Below are 12,188 nucleotides of genomic sequence, written 5' to 3'. Positions count from 1 at the left end.
CATGTTATGTTTGTTTTAGTGGATTTGCAAGATTTGAAGGTGACGATTTGCGAAAGTGAAGACAAGAAACATTCTTGCATGAACGAGAAGATGTATTGGGAGGATACCCTATTCATGAACATCTTAAAGACCAAAATATCTTTGTCTTTAATTTAAAATAAGGTTATGAATTGCATAACACACGTACATGAAAATTCTAACTAAATAGATTATATTTTCTATTAATTATAAACTATTTTTACCTAAATAAGATTTATTTTCCATTCATTTTAACTATAGAGACAAATGAGTAATCTTATATTTTAATATTAAAACATTTTTTATATGTTACATCCATCAAAATTCACAACTTTCTCTTCAATCCTTTTATATATCTCTTAAAACAAAAAAACACCACAATCACCTCTCTATCCTCTCAGATACATTTACTTAGTATTTCTCAAATCCTCTCCCTAATCCAAACACACCTTACGGTTCAACTGTTTTGATATCTATCAAGTTTTCTCACATCTCATGGTATTTTTCTTTCTTGATTTTGTTCAATAGTATATCCAATTAATTACAGGACATACATTTGATTATTTTTATTTTTTTTAATATTTTTATTTATTGCTTATTTTCATCATATAGAATATTGTTTATATGATTTTTTTTTTTGTTTTCTAACTCGTTTTCACACAAGTGTGTTTTTATCATTTATAAAGACATTTCATTTATTCTAATATAATAGTTTATTATCATTCAACATATATTGAAGTTGAATTATATATATATAATTGTAATCATATAAAATTATTTTACTATGATTATTGTTATCTCTTTTAATATGTATTATTATCACATGGACTGAAAAATTATGGTTCTTGCATTGTATTTGTTTTTGTCCTAACTGAAGACAGGCACAAAGTTCATTGGGAATAAATCTCAAACTTTCCCTTAATTAAAGTTTGTTAGATAGTACTCATTAAATAATAACAAATTAATATTATTTATTAAATTAAAATTATTTAAAAACTAAAAGCATCTATTTAAATTGTAAATTTTAATAATAACAATTTAAATAAAATATGTAATACTTAATCATTATTAAAATTAGTATAGTTTGACTAAATTTAATAAATTATTAAACGTATTGATTGTATGATTAAATAAAATTAACTTAATCATTAACTTTTATCAACTATTAAATGCTTTAGTAGTTAAACAGTTGGATAAATTAGTATTATTTATCAATTAATATTTATTATTAACTAATTATAATTTTATAACAATATTTACAGATTTAAACTAAATAAATTTATTTAACTATTTATTACTAATTATGAATTAAATAAGTAAAAAATAATTAAAAAAAATTGCAATAAAAGGACAGTGTGAATTCGGATGCTTTTGTTATTGTAGAATGAGAATTTTAATTTTGTTATTGTTAGATAAGAAAAAACAATGGGAATGCTTTTGGGAAGGTGAGACATGTTTTTTATTAAAGCATTGCATGGAGTTTATTTATATATATTCTCCTTAACTTTGGTAATTTGCTATCAGAGAAGTGATTGGTACGTCCTATAAAATAAAAAGTAATAATTTAAAGAAAATAAAGTTATTAAAATTAAAGTGTGAGAAAATTGAAGCCCATAAGCAAAGTGGTTTTTGTGGTGCCACGTATCTTTCAATAATACCCAGGCCCAACTGTCGGGTCTTACACTCTAATTTACTCCTGACACGTGTTATTATCCAACTTGTCCGAAGATCTGGGTAACCTTCGATAATAATAATAATAATATCTAAGATGTTCTTTTGAACTGTTTCAAATATATTTAATAATAAAAAAATTTAATTTTGTTTTTGAATATAAATAAAAGTGACTTAGTTGGTATTGTCTGTTCTGAGAGTGAGAAAAGTGCAATCAACTGCTCCTTTCAAAAGCAAGAGAGAATTCTTTCTGAAACATTTCCAACTTTTCTTCATTCTTCATTCTGTGATTCTGATCAAAATAATGTTCGTGAAGAAACTAGTAGAGAAAGCTTCCATCAAGAAGGTAACTCCTTATCCCTTCTCTCTTCTCTTTCTTTCATTTCATATTCTTCTTTTTCTCTTCCACCATTGCTTACTTCCTATCATCATCATCATCATCATCATCGAAATTCTTCAGATATTGCTTCAAACTCAAACACCCTTCATTTCTTTCTGCCAATATAAGCTATGTGTTCTTCACTCAAAGTTTTGAACCATCACTCATCATCATCAATTTTCTTTCCAATCTAGATTTCCTTTTCTTTCTTTTTGCTTTTTAACTTAGATATCGGTTTATATTATATTTCGAATTTTACAAAACGAACACTTCGATTATAGCAATACAATTTAAAACATAATTTCGTGGATACTATGGTTGTCATAAGTAATATATTTTATACTCTTTTCCACCCTGGATATTGCTGCTATATTTCGTTTTTATCCTTACTCTACGGCGTATTTTAATTCATAGCTCAAAGATTAAGAAAAATGGGGGATATAGGATGAGTATATGGTATTCGAAAACTGGGTTCCTTAAATATTTTACATAATTATTTTTTTATTTTATTACGTGATAAGTTCTTTCTTGTCCAAATTTATTTTACGTTTCGCCATATTCTATTTCTGGTTTTAAGAAAGTCCTGCAGAATCTCAAGAAAAGAAAAACGTTATGGGTCGGTTGAGTTGCGAGTTTCAAAACTTGTTCATACTTGAAAATTGATTTTAAATTAAACGATACTACTTATGGAAACAGACACGAACGTTTATTATTAGTGTGTAAATGTAAATGTTTTCTGCGCATTACGTTTCAAAACAATAAGTTCATTTTACTGTCCAGATCGTATTAATGTGATAACTTATTTTCCAAATTAAGTTTTAATTCGAAGTAATTAGGATCCTCCACAGTAATAATAATTACAAAAAACAGAGAGCCAAATGAGTATTTTAATGGTGACACGAAAGAGAGGGAACAGAAAATAAAAGAAAAGAAAAGAAAAAGATTATATGTATGTAGTTTGAAATAATGGATAGGATTGTGGTCGGTGGAAATTGATGAGTGGGCCCATGTTTGAATGTGTTAATGTTGGTCAAGATCTGTTAACCCACTGCCACTAGAATCCAAGGCCCCATCAAAGGATAACTCAAAATATTAAAATTCGAAAAAAAAAAAAAAAAAAACTTCAAACAATAATTAGTATGTGAACTTAATTACTTAATGTCATTTTAGTAAATTGTTTTATTTATTTATTTATGCTATGTTTTTAGTAGTAGAACTAGAGAATATCCAATTGCGTTTTTAAAGGTTTCTTCTGAAAATAGAAATAATCAGGTCTAAGATAGTGTTAGTTGTGAATATAATGAAATAGCAGTAGATGTTCATGAGTTTGAGTCTGAATGTAAAATTTAAATATTACATAAAAAGATAAATAAACATGCATGGTACTTACTTTTAGAAGATGACACGAAGTCACGAACAAATATAATAATTCAAACTCTGAGCTTCTTTTATCATATTGTAGTAAAATAATATGCAGATAACAACAGTCTTGTATGTATGAAAACCAGCCACAACCTTAGAAGGCAGAACTAAGACATAGGCATTGAACTTTTGTAAATTTCTATGCAGACTGGTGGAAATTCATCGGATGGGTTAAAGGCTAGTGATGTAGATCCACGGTTGGTATTTCATCATGGGGTGCCATCTGGGGGTGCCATGTTCGCCTATGACACCATTCAGAGGATACTGGCTCTTTCTACAAAGTATGTTCCCCTCGACTACATGCATAATCATTCAAACTAAGGTGCCATGATAGTGCATATCATGAATATCATAGTTGTTACTTTCTAACCAATTTTGTGTTGCACTCCTTCCTCTGTAACCATCTAGAAGTGTAAAATTCCTAGGAAGGGGACATACTATGTAAACTTACAAGGTTGTTGAAATGGGTGACTTTTCATGCTTGAAACTGATTTTGTTGAGTTTTTCAAAAAGGGGTGGACAGATTAAACTCTATGGAAAAGATAATGCTCAAGCCATGCTTGAATCTGGTGAAGCCCAGCCTAGCAAGTTTCTACAGGTTATCTGCCTTATCTATGCAAATGGGACAATTCCCTCATATTGTTGTGAAAAATCTTCCTTTCTTTAGGAATGCCAAGCATTTAATGCATTATATTGTTGTGTACTAACAATGCTATTATATTTAATGCATGCAGTTCATCCAGAACCATGGTGTCCTTATAAATGTTACTTCCAATAACCATATTGAGGCGAGTATACATACGGGGACTTTCTCACATGTGTTGTATTTTTCATGTTGCCTATGAATTTAAGCTTGTTCCACTAATATAATTCAGTGTAATGTGTCAATATACTTTTATTATCATGTTTGAGATCTCTGTTTCTTCGGCAAATTGATTGTCCTGAAAAATTTACATTTAGGTTTGGGACATAGACAAGAAATCGCTGTCTGATGTGTATATTGCTAAAGAAGAAATCACTTGTTTTGCAGTCATTCAACATACCCTCTATATGTAAGTGATAAGTGTAATCCAGAACAAGCTATATATGAACAAAGCTGCGTAAGTTATGAGCTTGCATGTATCTGTGTTGGCAGGTACATCGGACATTCTAATGGTGATATTTCAGTTTTGATGCTTGATCAAGAACCATCATGGCATTTAGTAAAGATGAAATACGCCATACCTCTCTCAGCTTCCTATGGTGAGAAACATGTACCTTTTTTTCTTTTTCCTTCACATGTTACATGTAAATCTTAAACTCAATTTGGATTTGAAGACAAGAGTACGCGATGATGATTATACTTTTTGTTGGTTCTTAATGTGAGCACTGATCAAGCAAAATTCATCAGCACTGTTTAGGATTTCTTGAGGCATATTAACTCTTGACATGATCTTAAGGAATTTTAAACAATTTTGAATTTGCATCTCGTTACTCAAAAATAGAAACAAGAAGTGTAGTTATCTTGTGTATGCTATTTGCATTATATATCTGTGCAAGCTTATAGTCATGGCTGTCCTTGAGATTTCAACACCCAACCTCTTCCCTGGTCCCTTTTAAATTCCTTAATTATTTTTGTTTAGGTAACTCTGAAGCGTCTGATGATACTGTTGTGACGCACATACTGCCTCAACCAGCAGCTGAAAGTAAGAGGTGATCTTCACAAACACACCCATCTTTAGGATGTTTTTATATAAATATTTTTGTTCATGTTTTTAATTGATCATATATTTGTACAGTCAAAATTATCTTCTCTTATGTGTTCCATTTCAGGGTTCTCATAATCTTCAGAAATGGTCAAATGATATTATGGGATGTTCAGGAAAGTAGGTTTATTTTAAGAACTGGTGGAAATATGTTGCAGCTGCATAATGAAACAAAAAAAGTGACTTCGGCATGTTGGGTGTGTCCATTTGGAAGTAAAGTGGCTGTAGGGTACAACAACGGAGAGCTCTTCATTTGGAGCATCCCTTCTGTAAATATTGGAAATGCTTCAGCATCTGAATCTAGTTATCAAAACACTCCATTTCTCAAACTTAATTTAGGATATAAGTCAGACAAAATCTCCATTAGATCAATCAAATGGGTTTATGCTGGTGGAAAGGCTAGTCGACTATATGTTATGGGAGCTTCTGACTATGCAACTTCAAACTTGGTGCAGGTATTTGAATGCTTTGCTCAAAGCATTTATAACAAAATATCTTGTCCTAGTACAAATTATTTGAACATTTCTGTCTCTATATCTTTCTTTATAATGAGTTATTGATGGTCCTTTTCTGAAACAAATAAAAAACTAGAGTTTACCCTTACAAGCTACAGGAACTCTGATTTTCAGAAAGCATAATGTACCCTTTGTTCAAAGAACTAGAACTAGGTATAATTTTCTAAATTAACACGCACCACTTTTCACTATAAAGTTTTCTCATTTAGCTAAATGAGAAGTGTAAGGAATTTGCCTCATTCTTTCCACTCCCTCTAGGTATATTTTAGATCTTCATACCAGTTACATCATACCAACTTATGTGATTATATGAGGCAGGTAGTTTTGCTGAATGATAATACAGAATCTCGCACAATTAAACTTGGACTTCATATGTCTGAATGCTGTACTGACATGGAGATCATATTATTAACTTCAACTGAGCAAAGCAAGCATAAACAAGATTCTTTCATTTTGCTTGGGAAGTCAGGCCATCTATATTTGTATGACGATAGTTTGATTGAGAAGTATCTGCTACAATGTCAATCTAAGTCCACGCCTTCACTTCCAAGGGAAGTAATTGTGAAGTTACCACTGATAGAATCAAGCATCACAACAGCAAAATTCATCTCGAACAATTCTAATGTGTTTAATTCTGAAGATGAGGTAATAGGGTTCCGAAACTATAATTTTTTATTTACCATGCTCATTCTGTTGCAGTCCACCTTTTTGTAAATCCCTTGATTTGGATCTTGTTTGTCTTTGCCACGTAGTACTACACACAGCTGTCCAAAAGCTATCCATTGTTTGTTCCTGTTGAAACAAATCAGAAAGATGGCATTAGCCTAAGTTCGGCCAAATTTACTGGATTTTCCAAAATTCAAAACTTATACATAACTGGACACAGCAATGGAGCCATAACCTTATGGGATGCTTCATGCCCCATCTTCACTCCGATTTTGCAATTGAAGCAACAGGTAATAGTTTTATCAGTCACACCCGCTCTCAAGTTGCATTAAGTGGAAAATAATTAGTTTGTACAACAGAATTATCCAAACAAAAATGTTAGTTTTACTAACAGCCTCCCGATTGTTATAAACAAATTGCCTGCATAATATGCAAAATGCTCTTTTTATCTTCTTGTGGGATACATTTAGCTCTTTCCAAAAGAAGCTACTTTCATGAATGCAAACCATTATGCCAACTTATTTGTCTAGATAGTTAGAGTTATTGATTTCATTGGCTAATCATGCCAATGTTTTGTGTTGAAGTATTGGATTGATAAGGAAATTTCTGAATGCTCTTATAAATCCCTATAACCAAGTAAATGCTGAATAGCCAAGTATGTTACACATCAAGATATTATCAACTTTAAGCTCAAGCAAGCTCTAGGCTAAAGGCGATTTATTCTTTTCCATGTATTTAAAAATTTTACTTATTTATTTTCTGTGTTTTTATTATTTGTTTCCTCCATCTAAATCCAGAGTGAAAATGACTGTTCATTAAGTGGGATACCGTTGACAGCATTATACTTTGATAGCAACACTCCACTTCTTGCTTCTGGTGACCAAAGTGGAATGGTGAGGTTCCTCGATATGATAGTTTCCTTCTCTCTCGCATCATTCCCACCTTCCTTTAATATGTCTGCCATAAACATGATTTACAGATTTGCATCTTTAGATTCAAACCTGAACCATATGCCACTAACAGCTTCATGTCTCTTACTGGTACGTGGTATCACAACACCTTTTGCTTGGTTTTGATTTCTCAGAAGGCTTGCATGATTCATATATTAATCAATACTGAGTTCCCTTTTTCATTCTTTTATTTTACAGGGGGTATAAAGAAAGGGACTGATCATATAATCCAAAGTGTGAAACATGTAAAGAGTATTGGTGCCATTATTTCAATGAACATAGACCCCAGTTCAATGCATCTTGCTGTTGGTTCTGATCAAGGACATGTGAGATAATTTTCTACTTTTCTTTTGGGTTTTGCAAATGTGGTCTTAGTTTGCTAGTCCAAGTATTCAAAGAAATTAATTTAAGGTACAAATTCCAAAAGCATATTTTAAAAGAAAAGGCTTTTGCAATTATATGAAAAGAAATAGAAATCCTCAATTTATAGGTCAGTAGATGAACATATTGGTCTTCAGCAACGATATTCCCACAAGCATAATTGCCAGACTAACCATTCCAGCATTTATGCAACTATAAGGGCCACTACACATACCAAGGATCATAGGACTGCATAAACAACCTCATTAAACAAATATACAAATAATGAGGACCATTTAGCAGCACCAAAAAGGAGCGTATTTTGTCTCTCCTTTGTGCAAGTTTCTAGCAGATTTCTGTTCCTTGATTATATGTTTGGGTGGCAATTGCTAAATGTTTTGTTACTTGAGCCTTGACAAATGATCAACAGATATGGCATAGGACTACCTATTTTTGTGTTCCTTGTGTTTTGACATTATAGTTGTTTATTAACTTTGCAAAATAACTTTTATGCAGTAACGTTTATTGATCCAATTTGCTGCAGGTTTCAGTTTTTAACATAGATGGGCCAACTTTGTTATACCAGAAACATATTTCAAGTGAAATTTCCGCTGGTATCATCTCTCTGCAGTTCTTAACCTGCAGTTTACATGGTTTCGAAAAAAACATTTTGGCCGTTGGAACAAAAGATTCATCTGTTATGACACTAGATAAAGAAAATGGAAACCCACTAGGCACAGGAACTATTTGTCCCAAGAAGCCCTCTAAAGCTCTATTTATGAACGTTTTGGGTAAGAGTGTGTGGTTAGCATGATTATCAATTATCAAAAACTCATTGATATATAGGTGTACAGATGCTCGTTCCGTTAAGGATCAAAATTTCAACACTGTTCTTGATTGATCTGAAAGAAATTACTGAAAATGGTAAAAGAAATGTTGTCGTGGTACACAGATGGCCAAGGTGAACAGGTCACAGGATCAATTACAAAAGATGGATTAGACTTGAGCGAAAGGAACCATATTGATGATGCAACAACGAAACAGAAGTATATTCTACTTTGTTCTGAGAAAGCTTTGTATGTCTATTCATTGGTGCATGCGATTCAGGTGATGCATGAATTCTTTACATCCACAGTCAGGAGTCATGAATAACAAAATTATCAGCTAATGCTTGCCATGATGTATTCCAGGGAGTTAAAAAGGTGCTATACAAGAAAAAGTTCAATTCCTCTTCATGTTGCTGGGCATCAACATTTGACATCCATTCTGATGTCGGCCTTGTACTTATTTTCACTACTGGAAAAGTAGAATTAAGGTGGTGCTTTTTCCCAGTCTGAACTTCATGACAACATATTTTGATGGTATAGAACATAAGAAAAGACATCATTTGTTAAAGTAACAACTCCACCGATTTTGAGGATAGTTTTTCACTAACAAGAGTTAAGAAAAATATATCATTGTTTGTAATGTATCATTGATCTCCCATCATTTTCTGGTATAACCCCAGTGTGTTTTTCAAGTCAGACAAGCAAAATTGCATAATTTTATTTGAAATTTTTTATTACTGCTATTTTTCTTTCGAGAATGATCAAAATAGCAATTGGTTTTCTAGTAGTCCAAAACACCGCATGAGGCCAATTATTTCAATATTCAAGGGCTTTATATTGTATTAGTTGGAATTTGGACTATTTCTGTATTTTTTTCCGGGAGATATAAAGAACTTCAGTTATTCCAAGTTTTAAGTGCTCTAACATACTCTCTCTTTTGCTAAAAATAATTTAATTCATAGACATATTTTATGTGATAGGTCTTTGCCAGAGTTATCCCTGGTTATGGAGACTTCAATTAGAGGTTTCAGTTACTCTCCTCCAAAATCAAAGTCATTTTCTGAGAGCCAGATATGTTCTTCATCCAAAGGAGATCTTGTTCTGGTATGAGCATTGTTTTTTACCAGTACAATTTTCTTTAGAAGTTTTATATTAAATAAGTATTAGTGCCATTTACAGGTGAATGGTGACCAGGAAATTTTTGTTGTCTCATTGTTGGTCCAAAGGAATATTTTCAGGTAATAACTAATACAATATATGACTCAAGAGTCAAGATGGCATGGCAAATCTTCTTATCTATCTCTTGCTCCTATACATAGTACAGAGAAATACGTAGTTATGGATATTGGAATAATATTCCTCATAGAGAAGATGAAAAGTGTAATATTAGTACCCTCATTTTTACATTTTGTTGACTTCTAGGCTTTTGGACTCTGTTAGCTGCATCTACAAGAAAGGAATGATGATTTCACAAGAAGAGCTGGTCCTCAGTCCAGTCATAAATAAGGAAAAGAAAAGGGTAAATAGTATAAATAGTATATTTTAAAATATATAGATAGATAGACAGAGATATTCGTAATCTTTGTGACAAAAGGTGTTTGATCTTCATTTTGGTCTACTCAGGGTATATTTAGCTCTGTCATCAAAGATTTTACTGGCAGTAAAGAAAAACATGCTCCCATCTTGGAAACTGAAGATTCTAAAGAAAGTATCCAGAAACTCTCAGCTATCTTTTCAACTGAAAATTTTCCATGCGATGCTGATAATAATGATAATCTGACTGTTGATGAAGATAACCTTGAATTAAATATAGGTATGGAAGTCCCTTAGATATGATCTACTGAATATTATATGGCCTACAACGAAGAAACATAGTTGTCTATTTATATTAATGAATATATGGCCTTTGTATTGACTCTGCTAATCAGAAAATACAAATGGTATATAAATCGACTGCTCCCTAAGGAAGATCTCGTTTTTGTATCATATGGATAAATAAACAACCATTTTTTGGTGTCTTTCTCTACAGATGACATTGACCTAGATGATCATGAAGAAAAACGCAAAGATCAAGGTATATTGGGAGGTTTTAACAAGAAGAAATTGCCTGCAAAGTTTCAGGCTCTAAAAGGTTAGTGAACTTGAACTACTGGGATTGGGATGAAATATTTGCTCATATGATCACTCATTTTTGTCATTTGATTTGCGACAAGAGTGAAAAAACTGCAATAAACCTTCATTTAGCGTACATTGTCCAAGACTGACCTCAGAGATTGTCTTCTAGGCTGTTCTAGCCCTTTTTCAGCATATGGACACTGCATTTTCCCTGCATAAAAGGAAGAATGTTCTGCTTAGTATAAATGTCAGTGCTGAGACTTGAACTTGTGACTTTCTGCCAACCACCCAAACGTATTACCACCATCCCATTGACCTGCATAAACGAATAACATAACAGTGGCTGAACTTCAAAGTTGGAAGTAGGTGGCATACCTAAAATCCTGACAGAAAATTTCATTAAAAAAAATCTTTGCGTAGGGTAAAACTCAAAATAAGATGTGTATTAATGATGAGAAGAGTATATTACGAAAGGATTACATATGGCCTTTGCATAGGAACATATTAACTATTCTAGTAACAAGCTTCTAACTAACCGGACAAAGTAGTTATCTTATGTTAGATACTGCTTCTGTTCCAGTCTTATCTAGATTTCCTATATACAACTAATTAATTCGGGCAAGCAAAGACAGCATTTTAGTTTTTTATAGGCTAAAGATTATCAAAGTGCTACCTTATATGCTGCTAGTTAAATTAGTTGAAGTTGAATATGCAGGAAGGCTAAAAGAGATGAAGGGCAAAATCCAGAAAGCATCGGGTAAAGAAGAACAAGATGAGCAAGCTGGTGCAGTAGATCAAATTAAGAAGAAATATGGGTTTTCCAACTCCAATGTAAGCACATTTAATCTTGCATTGCAGAAGCCGTTATTAATTCATTTGAACCATGCTTCAATCTTTCAATCTGACACTGCAGGAAACAAGCGCAGCTAAATTGGCACAAAGCAAGTTGCAAGAGAACATGAAAAAGTTACAGGTATCGTTGTTGATAAATAATATTATTTTTGTAACATTTTAAGCATAAACAGCTACTCAATACTCTTGTCAAATTTGGTTGGTATATGTTATTTTTTGTATTTGGCAGGGAATTAACCTCCGAACAACAGAAATGCAAGATGAAGCAAAATCCTTTTCATTATTGGCAAACCATGTACTGCAGACTGCTGAACGGGAAAAAAAGAATTAAGAGCATCTACTCAACGATTGAACCAGAAATCTCTAAGCGTTATGCATTTGTAATGTGTTTAGGTTAGTCTTGTATTTATATTTTGTCTAACGAGGGAAGATCAAATTATTGAAGTTTTAGATTTATATAGAGTGATGTATGTAAAGAACAATACCTACAATTTTTCCTCTTAAATAATGAATCAATTTGTTGTTATATGACTCGGCCAAGAATGAACTAAAAGCATAACATGAGAGGTCAAGTTAAAAAATGAACATTAAGAAACAATTTTTTTCACCACAATCACTCATAAAGTAACGTTAAAAGAAATGACTATTAATTTGGAGCTCGGGTTGAA

At 32.2% G+C, this 12,188-nt stretch overlaps 1 protein-coding gene across 3 annotated transcripts; it reads left to right on the top strand.

Annotated features, from left to right (window-relative positions):
• Nucleotides 1-1,866: 1,866 nt before the first annotated feature.
• Nucleotides 1,867-11,976, top strand: LOC106768614. Of its 3 annotated transcripts, none has more exons than XM_022782851.1 (24): nucleotides 1,867-2,035; nucleotides 3,638-3,771; nucleotides 4,004-4,088; nucleotides 4,225-4,278; nucleotides 4,451-4,542; nucleotides 4,626-4,732; nucleotides 5,113-5,182; nucleotides 5,303-5,690; nucleotides 6,069-6,395; nucleotides 6,515-6,706; nucleotides 7,214-7,309; nucleotides 7,396-7,456; nucleotides 7,565-7,692; nucleotides 8,271-8,517; nucleotides 8,679-8,833; nucleotides 8,917-9,041; nucleotides 9,534-9,657; nucleotides 9,733-9,791; nucleotides 9,976-10,072; nucleotides 10,177-10,366; nucleotides 10,583-10,684; nucleotides 11,384-11,499; nucleotides 11,582-11,641; nucleotides 11,750-11,976. In XM_022782851.1, exons 1-24 carry the CDS (start codon nucleotides 1,994-1,996, stop codon nucleotides 11,849-11,851), a joined length of 3,153 nt encoding a protein of 1,050 aa, XP_022638572.1. In that variant the 5' UTR covers nucleotides 1,867-1,993; the 3' UTR covers nucleotides 11,852-11,976. The 3 variants fall into 3 exon arrangements, with proteins under 3 accessions (XP_022638572.1, XP_022638573.1, XP_014509338.1); XM_014653852.2 differs by having other exon boundaries at nucleotides 1,868-2,035; nucleotides 6,503-6,706; XM_022782852.1 differs by lacking the exons at nucleotides 10,583-10,684; nucleotides 11,384-11,499; nucleotides 11,582-11,641; nucleotides 11,750-11,976 and adding an exon at nucleotides 11,218-11,338 and having other exon boundaries at nucleotides 6,503-6,706; nucleotides 10,177-10,382.
• The last annotated feature ends 212 nt before the right edge of the window (nucleotides 11,977-12,188 follow it).

Source organism: Vigna radiata, chromosome 7 (genome assembly GCF_000741045.1).
Source record: "Vigna radiata var. radiata cultivar VC1973A chromosome 7, Vradiata_ver6, whole genome shotgun sequence".
NCBI classification, from domain to species: Eukaryota; Viridiplantae; Streptophyta; class Magnoliopsida; order Fabales; family Fabaceae; genus Vigna; species Vigna radiata.
The sequence above is the reverse complement of the archived record's forward strand: the minus strand, read 5'-3'. Positions and strand labels throughout refer to the sequence as shown.

Bases quoted from the DNA above. Each gene is read 5' to 3' on its own strand.
- LOC106768614 (XM_014653852.2), top strand. From the start codon at position 1,994: ATGTTCGTGAAGAAACTAGTAGAGAAAGCTTCCATCAAGAAG. The intron at 7,310-7,395 runs GTGAGGTTCCTC...CATGATTTACAG, and splicing joins CTGGTGACCAAAGTGGAATG to ATTTGCATCTTTAGATTCAA. The intron at 9,658-9,732 runs GTATGAGCATTG...TGCCATTTACAG, and splicing joins CCAAAGGAGATCTTGTTCTG to GTGAATGGTGACCAGGAAAT.